Raw genomic sequence first — 18,739 nt, forward strand, 5'->3', positions numbered from 1 at the left:
GACCGGGGTCAGGATCCATTTTTAGTGAAAACACAGTTCACGAGGGAGAGCTTCACCTCCTGCGTCGCGGAGGTTGAGCAGATTATCAGGGGTTCACGATGCTCGGAGACGGGGGATTGCGGGGAAGCTTTGAAGTACGGTGGTTATCTTTCACTGTGGCCACATTTGTTGTTGTTTCCTTTATCGCTGTTATTGAAGAAGCGGGTCAGGGCGGGTCAACTTACCTGTGAGGAGACGAGAAGGAGGCGAAACATCATCCGCCATAATATCCCTTTTAGCTTAACACCCCCCTTTTTTCCACTTAGTTTAATGGAGCATATCATCAGTATTGTCTAGGAAAGATAAAAAAAAATAATGAATTAATCACAACTACTGATTAAAAATGCTGCTAATCAACAGCTGAAATTTAAATCTGTAAGTCATTAATAATCAAGATGAGGAGCTTATTTATGAGGGGGGAAAAAAGAAAGTACTATTTTGAGACATAATTAAGATGAATTTTAAGTACACATTTTCTAACAAATACTGCACTTTTTTAAAAATGTGCTTTAATTCACCTTTAAGTATACAAGATAAGTCACTTTTCATGTAACTCTAATACCCTTGGAATAGATGATATATATATATCAGTAATAAAATCCAAATAATAATTAATTTAATTTGAAATAACTACCAAGTGCACATTAAACATTTAAATCCTTTAATATGTCACATTAGATGACTGCCATTTTGAGCAGTCACAATGTAATATAATGTTACTTTTACTTTTTGTGGAGGTTTCTAGATGTCGTAAAAAACCCAAAATTATTGGTAGGAACCAATTTTGCTCTTGAGGTGTGAGGATTTCTTGCCGCTCTTTGTAACCATACATTTCTTTTGTCTAAAATGTGTCTTCGAAAAGCAACGTTTACACTCGCGACAGTCATTTTTAAATCACCACTCATCACAGCCGACGTGTGCAGGAGAACACGGGCTACCTACTTTACCATGTGTAGCTCATAAACGCATTATTCGTAAAAAAAACACGACAGACGAAGACAAAGTGAGAATTTATCACTTAGCGTTCAGTAAAGTATCCACTAAAGCCTCGTGGAGGGAGAGCAGGTGAATTTTATTGTCGATGCTCTCATCACGTTAGTTGGCAAATCTCCCGCAAACCTGTTGCACTCCTTTCGCGGGACTTGACCTCCTGGTCAGTTTTTTTTTTTTACCAAATGCTGTCTGTGTGAATTGATTGCCCCCCCCCCCCCCCTTTCAACTGCCGCCATAATGTACCATCCTGTGTGTGTGTGTTGAGATAGAGGGGGGGGACATGGCTAATTAAACATAGTAAAAGCTGTTGAAAGGGGCTGGACACTGCCAGCACGAGGGGACTTGACACCCATGTGTTCTTATTTCTAGAGAGAGCGGGGGCAAGCGTGACGGAGGCAGGAGGCCCAGGTTGCCGCACCGCTGTCTGGCTGCTGGAGCTCAGTCGTAAGAGGAGGAGGAGGTGGCGGCGGCGGCGGCACTGGAGGAGGAAGGTGGTGTCGATATTAACTGCAATTCCAGACCTTCTACGACTAGTCTCTCTTTGGTTTTTTTTTTTCAAACTCCCCTCCTGCTCTCCAGCCAGCAGAGAGCTCTAACCCCCTAACACCCTCGTCTACACACACTTTACTGTATACACACACATTCCAGGAGTCAGGGATGGGAGCGTGACAATCGGGAAACAACGGCTGTTAGTTACAGAAAATGCATTAGTGCGTGAGCCCGGGCAGCCGAGCGGAGGAGAGGAAGTGGTGGGATTACGCCCGAGCTTGGACGCGGAGAACACAGGGCCGTGTCTTAACCCCCTCCTCTCCCCCTGTAGTAAACTGTCCAGATTTACAAGGCCTCCGGGGACACAGATACCCCATCCTCGTCCTGTCAAACCTCGACAGCTCCTGATTTAAAAATAATCCTAAATCAGTGCATGACAGTTGTCAGCGGGGCAGAAGGAGGTCAGAGGAGAAGAAGCCAATGGCGTCAGGCGCCTGGGTTTGTTGGATAAGAGATAAACCCTGTAAAAGAGCCGCAAAGAGCCCCAATATTGGGTTAAATATAGTGATTTGGTGGATTAAAGTGACGACAGGGCGATGCTTCAAATAAAGACGTGTTCCTGTTGAGACTGTCGATTCTCAACTTCTGCTTTTTGGGCCTTTTCTGCTGCACGACTGTCACCGCGGAGGGACTTTGACTCTGTGGGGCAGTGGTTCAGGTTCAGAAATGAGGATTTCAAGATGTTTATGCAAGTCTGAAGACGACATAAGCGGCTTTTAGGACACGCACTGAAGCGTGGAAATTGACCGGAGTTGTGGGGCCACATGGCGGAATAGTGTCTAGCGCTGTTGCTTCTCTGGTTCGAATCTTAGTTCCGACCAAGGGCCAAGGGGTGCTAGTAAGTAAGTAAGAGAGTCAAGGTTGAGACGGAGTTGAAAGAAGAAGAAGAAGGAGAAGACAACTCTGGCTTCTCTGGCTTGGTTGTTTGAAGAACCTCTATGGTTGGCAGGAAAAATATGAACAAGTTATCCATATTTTTCCAGAATTAAGTCCAAGGGGTCAAGTGTCAGGTGCCACCCTTCGCCTGAATGTTCCGTACATTCTGCGAAAAAACTAGACCACTGCATGGTCAACATTTCTCTATTCAGACCCAATCTGAGTCTGAGAGAATATCTGAGTATCTGAGCTCAACACTCAAGGTCCCCCCCCCCCTGATTTTCTGTCTGTGAACTGCAGCTATTACCACGGTGATTGCTTGGTTTCACTGCTCAGATCTGCACACATACTCAGACTGGCCCGTTTTTTGCCCGTTACCTGATTACAACTTGAACCCAGCTCAGCGTCCAGACAGGTCCCCGAAAGCTCGAGTCAGGTTTCCCTGCTCTGTTGTGAACGCATGTGACCCAGACAAGCTCCTGCTGTGTTTGTTACATGTGAACATCTGACATGCAGACAGATTATCTGACAAATTTGTTTTTTAGACGGTTAATTACGACATTTCCGGTGCACTCTCCTTCAGTTTTATAGGTTGTTTACATCATCTTGCGCCACATCGCCCTTTGCTCTGGTGGTAAGTCATGTTCTCACATCAAAGCAGTTACCTTTGTGAGTATAGTGTTATCATGTAACGTCTGGAAATAACGGCCCAAAAGATCAGATTTGGGGTGAAATGCTGTTGTTCTTGTTTATGGGATCGTAAACACTGAGGAACCCCTGCTCTAATATATAACACCACATTTCCACCGATCACTTCAACCAGGGTTTAAGTGGGTTGTTGACCATTAGAATGTGTTTAATCTGCATTTAAACCTGGGTCAAATGACGTACATTCAAGTTTTTATCGGCTTTAGCTCCGACTGGCAAAGCTACGATGCGCATTCATCGTCCTGTTGTTATCATTAATCTTTGTAGTGATCCTTGCTTTTTAAATATTGAGACAGCACTGATTATCGTTAATCGAACGACCTAAACAATCGATTTAAACATTGACTAAAATAAACAATGCTAAATTCCAACCATTGTAACCTGTGTCAAAGAAATCGTAAGTATATGTCGAGCATGTGCTAATTTTCCTACGAAAGACTTTTTGGGTTTTATCCACACAGAAACACAACTTTCCAAGTACAAACTAGTGTTTTTCGTCAACATCGTTTCACGAAATGTCTTCATACTTACTCTATATACTGTATGTTGTTGTAGTTTCTATGCCAGGCCAGTATGTGGTGCTGTAACAACGCTTTATTATCACAGAAACAGAGACCGAGTCAGGGCAATAAGGTAAGAAAATTAAAATGACCATAAAGCGAATAATCAAAACAAACTCCAAACACCAGAAGAAGACGACGATGAGGAAGATAGCGACAGCAAATTGTAGCGCGAGCACAAAGTTCCATAGGTTAGTGTCACTCTGGGATCTGTTTTCAGGACTGATAAAATACAGTACATTTTTGGGATTCTCATGTGTACAGGCCAAAGAAAGACTTTCCCTCTGCTCTGACAGATATATCTGCCTGGATCTCTCAGAGCAGTAAATAACAACACTTCACTATCCTCCTCCTTTCCCTGTTCCAGCTACTGCTCCCCGCTGGTGTATGTTTCTCACCGCCGCGGCATCGCCTCCAACCGGACGCGCTCCGGCAGCGTCTCCTGTGATCACCGCGGGCCTCGGAGGACTCCTTCAACAGAAACAGGAAGCGCTTCGCGGCGCGGGTCGCGACCCCTCTCATTCAGCCCCATGAGTCAAGCAGGGCCCACCGCGGCGAAACACAGGGAAAGTTCCGGTCCCATCAACAAGGTGTGGAAGGATAGTCAGACGGGAGGAGGAAGAGGAGGAGGAGGAGGGAGGAGAGACTCGCTGTGTGTGTGTGTGTGTGTGAGTCAGAAGGAGAGAGGTGCACATCTGTTGAGCTGTAGCCGTGTAACATTATTACACACACACAAGGTCGGCAGAGTCTCACCTAAACGCTACTACAGCTGCATGTGATACACGGCTGCGTCCACCGTACGAGCTGATACTGAACAAATGTTAGGTCCCTGCAGACGAGTGATCTGAGGCTCTGGGCCAGAACATTCAGCCCCATAACTGAAGCGCTGCAGTGAGGGAAAAAGGTGAGCAGAAGCCAACACGCGTCGTAAATGTAGATACACACTGTGTTTTTTTTTGTAGCATTTACTACTACTACTTCGCTGATGTCGTAAATTATCGCAGATCTGAGTAAGACAGCGTTGTTTCACAATAAAGCCGAATATGACGCGACTTTCTGACTCAAACTTGTCGTTATTTACGATTTTAAAAGTAATCGCACAGTGTAATTGGATGGCGGAAGGGAATTGGGCTTCTAACTGGAGGGTTGCCAGTTTGAAACCCTACCAGATCAAGGGCCGCTGGTACCCAAAAGGTAGCCAAACCTCATCGGTCATTGTTAAGTGTCTAATGTTCTCGTATTGTCGGTCTCAAGCGCGGATAAATGGGAGGGGTTGCGTCAAATACAATCTTTGGATCATCCGCTGTGGCGGGAGAAGTAATTGTGATAGTGAAACAATCTATTCTTCCCCTAAAAGACTTGATTTCAATCTCTGCTGCTGCTCCCCAATTTTTCCGTTTCACCACAACCTGTCTAGGCAGATAGCCGCACATGTTTGAGACATAATTAAAATGAATTTTAACACATTTAAGTACACATTTTCTTACAAATACTGCCCTTTTTTAAAAGTGTGTTTTGTTTAAGTATATATAGTATATAAGAATTAGTCACAGGAAATGTCTTTGTATCAACATGTTTTTGAAAAAGCTGTGTAATCGGATCACGAAACGGTCATGAATGTGGAATTGTGTGTTGCTACTTTAATATAAATTTACTATCTATGTACATTGAGGAATTATCAGCTAAAAGTGCTTTATTATCATGAATTGTATTATTATTTTTATTATTGCTCAAATTAACGGTGAAAGACACATATTTTACTGGGAGATAGGGATTTTAAGGGAACAGCTTAAGTATAAGATTGAGTCAATCAGAGCTAATCAGTTGCAACATGATGATATTTTATCTTAATCATGTAAGGAAAGGTGAGATATTTATTAACATCTGTCATTGCAGAGTCAAGAGAATCAGCTCACCTGGCGTCGCTGATCTCCTCCACACCTGTGACTCATTCTCCCTAATTAGGCAGCAGTCGCTTATATAAACCTGCTGTCCTCCACTGCTCCCTGCCAGATTGGCTGCTGTGTATTATGGGGTTTTTGTTTGGATGGATTTCAGCCTCTTTTTTGACCTTGATTTTCTGTTTGCCTTCATTATTAAACTGATCCTCAGTCTTCTCTGCCAGTAAACTGACTATTCATTAGATCATTTTCACTATTCTGTTTTACTCTGTTGCATGATGACTCGATGCCAAGTCCCTGGAGTGTCGTGGGACACGACTGGACTTGTCCAGACTTGTCTGAAGACTGGGAAAAACAATTGTGTCCTACAACTTCAAAATGTCATGACATGACATTTCTATTTGTAAGGAAACGAATGGCAAAGAAAACAAGTTTATTTGTAGCTATAGGACATTTCATACACCTCGGGCTTTTCAAAGTAATAAGAAAATATGGATGTTGACAACACTGACAGTGCACAGTTACAGACTAATGCAGTGAATTACAACCACAGCTCCACAGTTCGTATACTTGGACTGTGCGAGTCCACGAAAATAAGACACTTACTGATGTGGACGCTTTTTGTGCCAAAGATTCGAGGCTTTTTTTTGGCCAAAACACGGAGCTGATGTCATGGGAGCTGTGTTAATGTTCATGTTCAGACCACATCTGATATTTCACTTTAATGGAGGGGTGTTAAGTGTGGGGTGGAAGCCAGTCCGAAACATCGGAGAGATGGACAAAGTAAGTTAAAAAAAACCCACACAGATTCCTTCCTTCCTCCACTGACTCCACGATTATCACATCACTCCCGATTTCAACTTGGCAGATAATCTTTACTTAATAGCTCCCGCTTAAAGTCCGGCTAATACGGTGTTCTCTGACTTCTTTATACCTGAGGGGGGTTTTTAAAATAGAGAAATCCCTATTTAGCACAATAATTCACACTTCACAGCTCGAAGTGAGCCTCCAGACTTGACCCCAGTGAGACGTAAAGTGACACTGATTTTATTGCTAACATGAGAAAAGCTCTATTTTCTTTATTTAACTGATACATCGATTCAAATGCACAGTCTCTGCGTCACTTTACCGACCTGATCTACAGGGCTCTTTAGTGATTTGACAAATGCTGTTTCCCACTGTAGAACTTTCCAGCAGGCAAATCTATCACTCATTTATTGTTATATGTGACAGAGATTATGTTTAAAATAACCTCCAGTCTGTGTGTTTGGAGCGTGTGCTGTTCTAATCAAAGCTCAGTTGGTATCAAAGCACTGTTGTGATCAAAGCTTTGCTATCAAAGCTCTTTTGTTGTATGTTAACCTCGTATGTGTCTTTGTCAAACTTCTAATCATCAGAACTCGTACGACTTAACTGTGTGTGAAATTAATCTTCATAAAGACACTCGAGTTGTTCCCGCCATACGGATTATTAAGCTGAAAGGATCTGGACAGTTGTAAAACCGCTTTCGGAGCCGAGTGCCGAGCGGAGAACAGCGATCGTGAAGGACCAAAACTGGAGACCCAGAGACGCTGGTGAAGCGGCCGTGAACCACTAAAACGGAGGGAGTGCCGCAGCCGTAAGGAAGGCTGTGAAGATCGCATAAGGAATACAGAGCTGATAAAAGTGACTGTGTTCTGGGAGCTAAACCGTTGAGCTACTACCGGTGCTACGGAAGAGCCTCACAGACTGTGACGTTGTGACCTGTGCCATTCGTGGACGAGTCGTTTGCAAAAAACTGAATCCTTTGAACGAACCACACTTTTTGAGAGAATCAAATCTTTTAAACAATTCCTTTTCAGGAGTGAGTCAGGAATTCAGAGAAGCAAAATGGCAGACAACAAGCCAGATCTGGAAAACCTACAGCGGAGACGGTCAAATGAGCAGCGGAACCTGACAGCGCGTATTAACCGCCTTAATGTCTACGCTGGCCATCTATGTCAAGATAAATTGTCGGGAGAGTTGGCAGGATTGAGGAGCGATTATGGTGTTTTCGTCGATGCCTGCAATGAATATATCGAGGAACTGGGACAGATAGACCCAACGGACGACAACTGTGAACTGAGCGACGCCCTGGCAAAGAGGGACGCCATTGTGCAAAGGTACCGTGAGACTATGGAAATACTGTGGTTCAAGGATGCTGCGCGGGATATAGACGCCCACGTGACAGAGTTCAATTCGGCTTTCGATCAGGTCGAGGCACTCGGGAGGAAAAATGTAGTGCCGTGGAATCAGCAAGAGGCCGAAAGAAGAACACTGGATCGGAAACTCCATAAACTCAGAGATGCTGTGTATGCTTGGAGAGACTATCGGCCACACGGAAAAGAGAAATGGACACTCCTTTTAAGATTAGAAAAAAAAAAGGAGGAACTGATGGATGAGTGGGCATGCCGCCGGGATAACAAACGCAATGACGAAGGCAGCAGTGAGAGAAGTGAGGAGGAAGAGGACAAAGGAAGCAAGCACACCATTTTTACCAGACCAGTAACCCATGCTAGTACTACCCCACCTGTGCACCCCCACTCTGCAATCAGGCAGGGTACCATGGAAACCGGATGCCCCCCTCAGCAGCCTCAACAACCTAGTCATGGACCCACTGTCAGTTTCGCTCGGCCACCAACCCTCACCAGCACACCACGGCCACCGAGGCTTCACACCGCCCCCGCCAACTCCAGTATGGGACAAGAGAGCACAGTGCACGCCAGCAACTTTGGCGCGGACAGCTCCTTTGCCCAAACCACAGTAACATTCATGCCAGTAAGCTTGCCCAAATTCTCTGGAGAGAGTAGAGACTATTGGCCCTGGAAGGCCGAATGGGAGAGTATCCAGGCTCAGTTGGACCCCGCAGTACCACGGGAGATCAAGAAGCTTCAGCTGTTGGAAAGCATAAGTGAGCCTGTGAAAAATGACCTCCGATTATGGTATTGCAAGGACGTAAGCGGTGTCTTCAGAAAACTAGAGGACTGCTACGGCGATAAAGCACTCACAGCAGAAGAAATCATATTGGAATTACAGTCAAGACCGATTGTGAAAGATCATCAGCCACGTGAGATGTTAGAGTTGATCTTAGCAATAGAGAGAGGAGTAATGGACCTAAAATACCTGGGGTGGGAAAAAGCTCTTAATGACCCCATACTGATGTGGTCTTTAGAGCACAGTCTCCCTGACCGTATGCAAAGCCTCTTTCAGGAATGCGGCTCCAAGGAAGATGCTCTCCCGGGAACCCGTATCGAGAGGCTCTTGCTGTTCTTGCAAAGCCAAAGGCCTATGCTTAGAAGAAAGGCGTCTTTGAAGCCAAATCAGTCCAGCAAGCCAAACCCCACTCACACTCCTGAAAGCCCCAACTACCGCGAGAAGCCGGCTGATTGGAGGAGAGAGAGGAAGTTGTTCACTAGGGCGACAGCAAGTAAGGTCATAGCCCCCACAGGAGATCACCACCAGAAACCATGCGCCATGTGCGGCGAGGAGGGACATGAACTATTCCGCTGTGAAACCTTTAGGAAAGCCTCCCCGTCAGAGAGAAAGACTCAAGTAGAAAAGGCAAAAGTATGCAAAAAGTGCCTGGGTGACCACAGGGTCGACAGTACCTGCACTCCAAGGTTCCTCTGTAAAAATGAGAGGTGTAAGAAAGATGACGTCCCGGCAGACCACCACTATTTTCTCTGCCCTAAGGGTGCCACAAAGAAGGGGAAACCTTGCGGTGCCACAGAGGAGCAGGAGGCTGCGCTCGCCCAGTTAGGATTAACGCCCCGCCAGTTGGAAGATGTCTGCAAACTCTTTACAAACAAGGCAGCAGTGAGAGTGTGTTCTGGCCGGGATCCACTGGAGCCGGATGAGTTACCAGAGTACCCTGTCCTCATGATGCTTGTGCACGTCACAACGAAGAGAGGAGACAGCATCGGGGCCTTGATTGACCTCGCCTCTGACACTAATTACATAACGCACCAAGCTGCAGAGAGACTCGGACTGACTGGCAAACCGGTCTCAATTGCTTTGCATGGAGTTAATACATTCAAAGAGATAGTACCAACGAAAAGGTATCTCCTAACAATAAGAGTGGGGACCTCACGAGGGACTATGAGGCTTCACCGAATGGCCTGTTATGGTTTGGATACCATTGCCAAAGTGGGCCAAGTAGTAACATCAGAGGGCTTGGAGCAGTTTTTCCCCGGAGTTGAACCGGGGGAACTGGCTCGCCCAGAAAGCATCGATCTACTCGTCAGCGCTCGAGAAAGCCCCCTATATCCGGATAAACTGCAAAGGGTCGGTGCCTTGGTGTTGTGGGACGGTCCCCTTGGCAAAACTGTGAGTGGTACGCAAACCTGAAATTGATAATGCAGTATAATTATCCATACACAAATAGCCTTTGAAATGTATTAAAATCGGTATAATGCTGCGTTTGTGTAACGTAGCGTGGGTCAAAACAAAATGCCAAAAAGTGGATTCTAAATCTTCATTATCTTCCACTTCTTGTGTTCCAGATTCTTTGATCTGTTGTGAGAGTCGCCATGACTAATTCAAATAAAGTTTATACACGGCGCGCATGCTCAGCGTCTTCTTAGGTTTTGGCGTTTTTGTGTTTGGTGTATTTCTGTACAGCGCCACACCCAGGCCTGGCATATGTCCTACAGCTTTTAGAGTTTTGTTGGGGGGGGGGGTTGTGTGGTGTTTACGTAAAACGTTTTTTGCACGTTTTTTTTACGTAAAACGTTTATTTCCTGACATCATATAAGAAAGAATGTCACATATTTGACCTTCAAGCGATTTCCACTCAAAGCTTATTATCTTTTGTGACTGAGCGCCGCTGCCTTCGTGTCACACAGCACCTCGTCAGTAACCGTATCCTCGATGCGCTTCTACGGTGATCAGAATCATCATCTTTTTCTTTTTTTTTAACAAATGAATTGGCTTTACCTCCGGCTGAATTTATGCCTTTGCCAGGTCTGGTATTTGTCCCTCCTTTTTTTTTTGGGACCAGCTGTTTTCTTTCCTGAGGTAAATCTCTATAAATCAATGAGAGTTAATCTGCTGAGAAGATTGTGTGTGCTTGGCGCGGCTGTGGCTGCACTCCATCTCCATTGGTTACAGAGCATCCATCAAGCGCTCAATGGAGGCTGAGCGGACGAGTGACACCCTGATCCTCAACCCCCCTCCCAAAAACTCCTCCTCGCGACTTCTTCATAATATTATCTCAGAATAATTGCAGCGTGAATCTCTGGTTTTTGGAGATAAAACCACACATTTTAGTCTATTTTATGGCAGCGTGATCTGTTGTGGAGTTCCACGCTACCGCATCTCCACTTTATCTGGATGTCCTTTTGGCCCGGGGGCTGCCAAAAAACAGCTCTTCCTCCCCGCTCCGTCTCTGATGTCGTGCTGCATCGGAAAGTCGATCTGATTGCCCCCGTCATTCATCATGTAACTTAAACTGCGGGGGGAACCGTCAAGTGAAGGCGAGGGGCTTCTTCTTCTTCTTCTTCTGCTTCTCCTTCAGCGTGATATAATGCCCGGAGCCACACGGCGTACAAATCATCTTTCTGGAGATGGGGTTCAGGGAATTCTTCACATTCTGTCTCTGTGGATTACCTGGTTTCAGTAACACGTGTACATTTATAATAAGTAGATACACTTGTCATTTGCGGGGAGCTACTGTATCACTATGTGAGGAGGAGGAGGAGGAGGAGGTAGAAATTAGACGAGTGAGGCAGCAGCATGTTAGGCTTTCGAACCCTGCGTGACCCTTGTTGGTGTTTACCCAGGTTGTCCTCTAGCTCCTCCTCCCTCCTCCTCCTCCTCCTCCTTCTCCGTCCAGCTCCCATCATCTGCTGTTTCCCAGGTGAGAGGAGGCCTTGTTGACAAGCAAAATATCTCCTAAACCAGATGACAAATGTTCAAAGAAGACCCCTTTTTTTTTTTACAAGCCAGAGTGACGTCAACACGGAGGACACAGCTGGTAGCTTGTTAGCTCAAGTGCTTCCTGCTCACGCTCACACATGTCCACTGATAGCGAGAGACATCGAAACAAAAAATAATTAGTTTAATTTAACTGTTTTTGTCTTTGTGATATACTTTTGTTTCCCTAACGATCTTCATTGTCCTATACAGATTATATAACATAAGAAAAAATAGTTTTTGGGAAAGAAATATGGTTAAAATGTTGATATGGAGAAAACATTGCTGTATTTATTTCTTTTTTTGTGCATATAAAACAAATAAAACTGTCTTTTTATGCCACAAACATGAATATTAAGCTATGACTGAGCCATAAACTCACTAACACATGGAAATAAAATGGGAAATTTGATTAGTTAAAACCCTTTTCATTTGAGGTTTTCACTCCCATGTTGGAATAAAGATAAAGATGCTGTTAAACAAAAGTTAGTGGAAACTCACTGATCAGCATTTTGACTTTCATAGAGATTTGTAACTCAAATGTGAAATAAAAACACCAAATAATGATATAAAGAAGCATTTAATTGCTTTCAATTCAATAATAAAGGGCTTTGGTGTCCAATAAAGACTAAATAACATTAGAAAGAAATGTATTTCCAAACAGACATTTGGGGGAAAAAACTTAAATTAAATAAAAGTAAGGTTAATAGCGGATAAAATACAGTTGCTATATAAACTCTGATGCATTAAGTGCAAAAGTTAATGTCCCAACTCTTTCATTTTAGGTTTCCACTCACGTTGAAATACACTGTAGATAAAGAGGCTTTTATCGAGATTCATAAATCAAAAGGCATTTACATTAAACTAAAAAACACAGTCTCACATAAGTTTTATATAGAAAATAGAACAAAATTGGAGTCGGTGTAAAAACCATCTCAAAACCATCAACCTCTGCAAAATGCCATGATCAGTTTGAAGCAGCATTTATCAGGAGACGGAGGGTGTTTTTTTTTTATGAGCCTGTTTTTATGCGCATTTTCGATCTGTACGTATAAACAGTACAGAAGATGAGAATAACTCTTAAATATCACAGATTTTAAAACGTATTTTTATGCTTGAGGGCGGTGGTAAAGTTGACGTATTGATAAAAGGTAAAAATTAATAAGTGGAAACTTCAGATTCAGCGATTAAAGATTTATGTTAAGAAAACTAAATCTCACCTTCAGCTTCTACACGTTTCTGCCCTGGAAAAAATACCAGGAATTGGGACGAGAGGAGGAGGAAATGATAACATTAAATATTAAAAATATTACTGTAAGAATAAACTGGAGCAGCAACATTACGCAACCATGTATCAACAGCTACGGTTGCTCTTTTATTTACATCATATATATTTATATAAAGGCATGGTTTTTTTTTAACCCTAGGGTTCTCAAACTTTGGCACTTGGAGGAAAATCAGAAATAATGTTCTACTGAAAATGCCAGGGTATGTGATCTGAGTGAATTAAATAAAGCAAAACATGACGATAGACGCTTACTCCACTGCTAACTCTGCTGCTTAATCGATAGTTAGCTCCCCTGCAAGGCCATTTGTAACGCTGTCACTAACTAATAGCTGCTAACTTCGCTAACTAACTCTGCTGATAACTAACTTATTGTTAACTCTCCTGCTAACTCCATTGTTGACACCGTTGCCATCTAAACTGCTAAATGCACCGCTAACATTGCTGTTTAAACCATTGCTAAATAAGATGCTTACTCCTCCGCTAACTCTATTTTCAATAATTCAGTTTTCTTAATGTCATATAAATACGTTAGTCTGCCTAAAACTGAGCTAGTCTTAATCGGACTAACATACTTGGATAATGCGATTCATAGTCCGATTACTCGTGCATGTATACGCTTAGTCGGACTGGAGTCGTACTTGGTGATGTTCTGCGCATGCATCAAAGTTTCCTTTTGAGATCGAGAGGTACAGCGCCACCTACAGGGGTGGAGTCAGACATACACGGGCAATAAATTGATTTTCTCCTCCGCATGTATACTCAGACTCGGCAAGTTGTCCGATTGCCTGTCTTAGTTGGACTAAAATTGGACTTTTAACATACATGTAAACACAGTGACTGCCTCTAGGTGATTTTGCGCTTCTCGTTACAGACTCAGCTGCCACATGGAGTTCCTTCCTCCTTGTTGCCACCTCTCACCGGGGCTTTTTTTCAAAGCAAGGTCTGATGGAGACCACACGGGGAGAGGGAATCAAGGAAAACATGTCCGACAAACACAAGCAACGACGGCTGATGTAGCCTTTCATCTGCCCCGAGCCAGCGCTGAGAACGTGGGAGGAGAATTCAAAGCAGCTCTGGAATCAGAGTCTCACCGCTCACTTAGCCTTTTCACAAACCTAAACTTGGACCGCGGCGGTGAAATGTACGTTTGGTGTTTATAACCTTTTTATTGACGAGAGTAAAGACGTGGATTCCTTTTGTCAGACACTGTTAAGAACGGGTCAAGCAGGTCAGTCCTGGACACAAGTGCCAGAGGAAAAGTCATAGGAGGAGGAGGAGGAGGGGAAAGTGGGGGAATCCCTGGTCCAAGATGACTCCATTTCCCTCCTATTGTTCATCATCCTGAGCGTCTTCTTTCCATTCGAGAAGCGTGAAGTAATGACTCAAAACTCAAACATCGGCCCCAGAGGAACTCCTCACTGGCAAAGAATGTCCAAACGAGTTGCAGGGGCTTCTCAAACGCCAGCGCTGCTCGCTCTTAAAACAATGCCTGAAAAATCACACACAAAAACACACACACACAGACACACAGAGATGGAGCTGGCTTGATTTTCAGACACCAGCGGAACCGAGCCACGGTGGGAAACTGGAATGAGGACTCTTAACAGTTTAAGGTTACACTTTGTGTTTTAATAAGTTTGACTGGGAGCCAGAGGGGGGTTTAATCCTAATGGCCCCCGCAGCCTTGCACCGTGATGTGCCTGGGTACGGTGATTAGCTCGAGGTGGTGGTGGTGGTTTTGGGGGGAGGGGGGGCTGAGATTTACAGATGAACCCGAGGCGGCGCTGGGTTTCAGCTCCCCGCTGGTGTAAACTGTGGGTGGCAAGGAGATAAAACATGAGGCAGACTCTGCATTGTTTACGCTGCCTGTTTGTGGTCAGCATCCATGCAGGGGCGTGTGTGTAGCAGCCCTTATGTCTCTGCTTTGTTGCACTGGGATGCTAACAACCCCTATAACGAGGGAATTAATTATAATAATCACATTCATTTAGAAATAGATGTATTATTAGTTGGCGTTTGCATCTTCATGCTTAGTAGCAGAGACCAGTTTTTTGTGTCAGGGTCAAGAGAATGACGTATGTAGAGATTAGCCTTAGAAAGATTAGCTGACGTTGTCGGCAAAATGATCTGCTAATAAAGGTTTGATTGTCGATTAATTGTCAGTTACGTTGTCGAGCATCTTTTTCACACTGTGGTGCTGGACGAAATCTCGCTTTCTGGGACTTACTCCACCGCTAACTCCGCTGCTAACTCGATTTGTTAGCATCCCTGCACGGCCATTGTTCACACTGTCACTAACTAATAGCTGCTAACTCCGCTGGTAACTAAGTTATTATTAACTCTCCTTCTAACTCCACTGTTTAAACCATTGCTAATGAAGTTGCTAACTCTGCCATTGACTCTACTGCTAACTACTGTTTAAACTATTGCTAATGAAGCTGCTAACTCTGCCATTGACTCTACTGCTAACTCTACTGTTTAAACCATTGCTAATGAAGTTGCTAACTCAGCAGGTAACAATGCCATTAACTCTAATGCTAACTCTATTGTTTAAACCATTGCTAATGAAGCTGCTAATACTGCTCTTGCCGCTAACTCCCCTGCTAACTTACTTGCTTTTGTTTTCATTACTTAGCTGCCTGGTGTAGAATGAGAAGAATGATGACACGTCGCTTTTTTAAAATGTTTTGCTGTCATGACTGTCTGCCGTTTTAGCTTCTTTGTGTCCTCCATTTTTACGACAAAACAATATAACGTCACTGTTCCTCTATCTTCTTCGGATGAGCAGAGAGGGCATGAGTGCGAGCTAATGTGCATTCACATCCACCTTGCAGGACAACGTCGTAATATCTGATTAAAACAGTCTGAAATGCCTCCAGGCATTATTAGTCCTTTATTCAATTTTGTCCTTTGTTTGTTTGTTCTTTAATTTTGGGTATGGGAAACCGTTAAAACATGTAAGTTTTAATAAAACAAGTGAATGACCATTGCAGTGTTTGCTGAGCACTGGCACAAATGGCATTGGCAGGAAGATACGTCCACATAACTTACGCATCAGTGTCAACACGCTGTCAAACGCCATAAATTCCTTTTGTTAAATCCCTTCGAGCGTCACATCGACAACTACAATTTGTCAGATTTCTAAGAGGAAATGTCTCCAAACTGGAGAAATGTGTTGCGAGAGTGAGCTCCTCCAAAAGCAAACACGCTAAAACAAGCTAAAAAAAATAAAAAAATAGTGACAGCTACATATCTTCACGTAAAGAGACCACACAGCTTGGCAAATGTGTGGTGGTCGTTTTTAAAAGCCAGCACTTGTCCTGGCTGACATTTGGACTGAAAGCCTCGTGGTTATTGTGTTGTTTCACACTGTTTAGCGTCGATAGGGTGGAGGTGGTGGTGGAGGTGGTGGTTTCTGCTGCTGCTGGTGTGTGTGGACGGAGCCAGGCGGGGAGGGGACCACCTCTCTGCTGGCTGACCCACCCTGGCTGCTCGGGGCATGGGGGGACAGGTGGACTTGGACCCCCCATACTTCCCCACGGACCTCCAGGATAGCGTACTTAGCCCTGTCTCCCCAGGATTACAATTTATTATGCAATGAAATGGATTTTTACGAGGAAATCAGACATTTTTTTGCGCTTATCTCTCATTTTTTGGTTTATTTACAGCCAAAAAGAGAGAAAATGCTAATCCTCTTTCAATGAATCTAAACTTAAGTTAATGTTTAAATAGTATATAAATACATTAATAGACATTGTTTAAAGTGATAGCAAGAGACATGTATTTAAAGTTGGACAAGCTCAGCTCTTTAACTTAACACTAATAAAGTTTATTATCCAGTTGTGGTTTTTTTTGTGTTTAAATATGATAATTTTAAACATTTACAATTGAATTCACTGATTTCTAGTGTATACATTTCCTTGATTATCTCCTCCACACCTGCTTATGTTGTATTTGTTTCAAGAAAAATCCAAAAATAAGTCAATTTTATGTGAATGCACCTGCATTTCATTTCAATTATTGCGGAAAAGTCAAAGACAGAGAGACACTGAGTACGTGTCATAATAAATAACGTGACGTCGTACGTAATAGTCATTTGAACTTAATATTAACTATTAGCTGAGACATAAATATACCCTTAACGGCCGTGAATCTTGAGTGAAAAGCACTTAAACTGGTCCTCAAGACGGAGGAAACACGTTTCATATGCAGCCACACGCAGCAGAAAATCTGCTTTGTCCACTGCTGCAAACCACAGAATATGAATAATTTAACTATATTCTTTTTTTTAATAAAATTTTCATAAGGTTATTTGGGGCAGAAGGCTAACACAGTGTTAGCTAGATTGCAGGGGATGTAATTGAGCTACACATGAGCAGAATTCAATTGAGGATTCTTTTTAAGTTAGAAATTGGAAAAGTTATGGTGCAGTTTTGGTATAACTTTTTTTTTATATATATATAAGTTATACATTCATGGCCGTACATTGAATGATAATGACGTACAGAAACTTAAAATGTACCAAAAAAACAAACAACAATCTTTGGAATTACAGGAGGATTAATATCGCGACACTTTGGTCGTATCGTGCAACCTAAACCCTCTCTACTGTTCCACACATAAATCTCACAGAGAGCGTGACTAACCGGGGCGGTAACAGGAGCCGGGACTGGCGGTCCCTGCGGACCCCGGCCTGCATGTAGGGGTTTTAGACTCCTCTGCTGTAAGGACCGGGCCCCAGAACCTCTGCGGGGCCCCCCAGAGGACCCTGTGAAACCAAACAGTGAGGTCAGCGCTGGGCTCCCATCTCACAGCGAGGATTACACCGAGATACACACACACATACGCACAACGAGCGGAGACCGCTGAGACCGAGACTGGGATTAAGTCATTAAGAGGATCCGTCGTCTAAAACCTCAGACAGAGACTTTCTTTGTAAAAAGATATTCTTGTGTCTTATTCTCAGTGATGGACTTTTTCTAACTGTGAGCAGAAAGGGACCCAGCACGTCCTGTTTTCTTTACTTTCCCTGGATGAATAAACGCCTCTGCTGTTTATAAGACAATGGAATGAGCTAAAGAGCAGACGGACGCTTCCATATCACTCATACTGACCATTTCCCTGCATGCACCTGCACGACATACGCACAGTGAAACTCAATCTCCAATAACCTCCACAACCCTAACGCTAGATTTTTGCTTTTTTACTATATCAAGCAGGTGCTAATGACCTCCAGAGTTGGTGAAATGCATTGGATCCATGTTTCTCAAACTGTGGTACGGGTACCACCAGTGGTACGCAAGCTTCCTCTGGTGGTTCTTGGAGGAGCTGGACAAAAATTCAGAAAGGTTGGGTCAGGTTAAAATACATGCTGTGCAAAAGTCTTAAGGCCCATTTTTACTCTACGCAAAAGATGGAGATGGACGAGGCTTTCGTCCGAACTTTGCGTACATTTTGGCGTTGTTCACGTCGCAGGAGAGTTTACGATGACGCACGAAAATGGAACAATACAACCAGAAATCGTGGGGAAATTACCTCTTCAATGGTCGCCAATGCAAAAGACACACAGAGTTATGTAGGGTAGTGATGGAGATGATGTTTGGGGTGGATGTAAAACAGATGCAAATGGGGTTAGAGCTGCAACTAATGATTATTTTCATAATCGGTTAATCTGTCGATTGTTTCCTCGATTAACGGAGTAACCGCTTGGTCCATAAAATGTCAGAAAATGTGGAAAAATGTCAATCAGTGTTTCTCAAACCTGGAAATGATTCAGTTTGAATGATTTCTTTGTTATGTGGAGCAAAGAAAACCTGTACTGACGCTTTTACTTTTATTTATTTAAATTGTATAGGCTGCACCATGGGACGTTCACTTGTTTCTAGTGTCTGGAA

The 18,739-nt window shown here is 43.6% G+C and overlaps 1 protein-coding gene across 2 annotated transcripts; it reads left to right on the top strand.

Annotated features, from left to right (window-relative positions):
- Positions 1-7,115: 7,115 nt before the first annotated feature.
- On the top strand, positions 7,116-16,242 carry LOC131455935 (uncharacterized). 2 transcript variants are annotated; one of them, XM_058623817.1, is made up of 2 exons: positions 7,116-9,977; positions 13,717-16,242. In XM_058623817.1, exons 1-2 carry the CDS (start codon positions 7,496-7,498, stop codon positions 13,860-13,862), a joined length of 2,628 nt encoding a protein of 875 aa, XP_058479800.1. In that variant the 5' UTR covers positions 7,116-7,495; the 3' UTR covers positions 13,863-16,242. The 2 variants fall into 2 exon arrangements, with proteins under 2 accessions (XP_058479800.1, XP_058479801.1); XM_058623818.1 differs by having other exon boundaries at positions 7,116-9,970.
- The last annotated feature ends 2,497 nt before the right edge of the window (positions 16,243-18,739 follow it).

This window comes from Solea solea, chromosome 3 (assembly GCF_958295425.1).
Source record: "Solea solea chromosome 3, fSolSol10.1, whole genome shotgun sequence".
Taxonomy (NCBI): Eukaryota; Metazoa; Chordata; class Actinopteri; order Pleuronectiformes; family Soleidae; genus Solea; species Solea solea.

Coding starts and splice junctions, on each gene's coding strand:
- LOC131455935 (XM_058623817.1), top strand. CDS start 7,496: ATGGCAGACAACAAGCCAGATCTGGAAAACCTACAGCGGAGACGGTCA. Junction 9,978..13,716: donor CCTTGGCAAAACTGTGAGTG/GTACGCAAACCT, acceptor TTCTCGTTACAG/ACTCAGCTGCCACATGGAGT.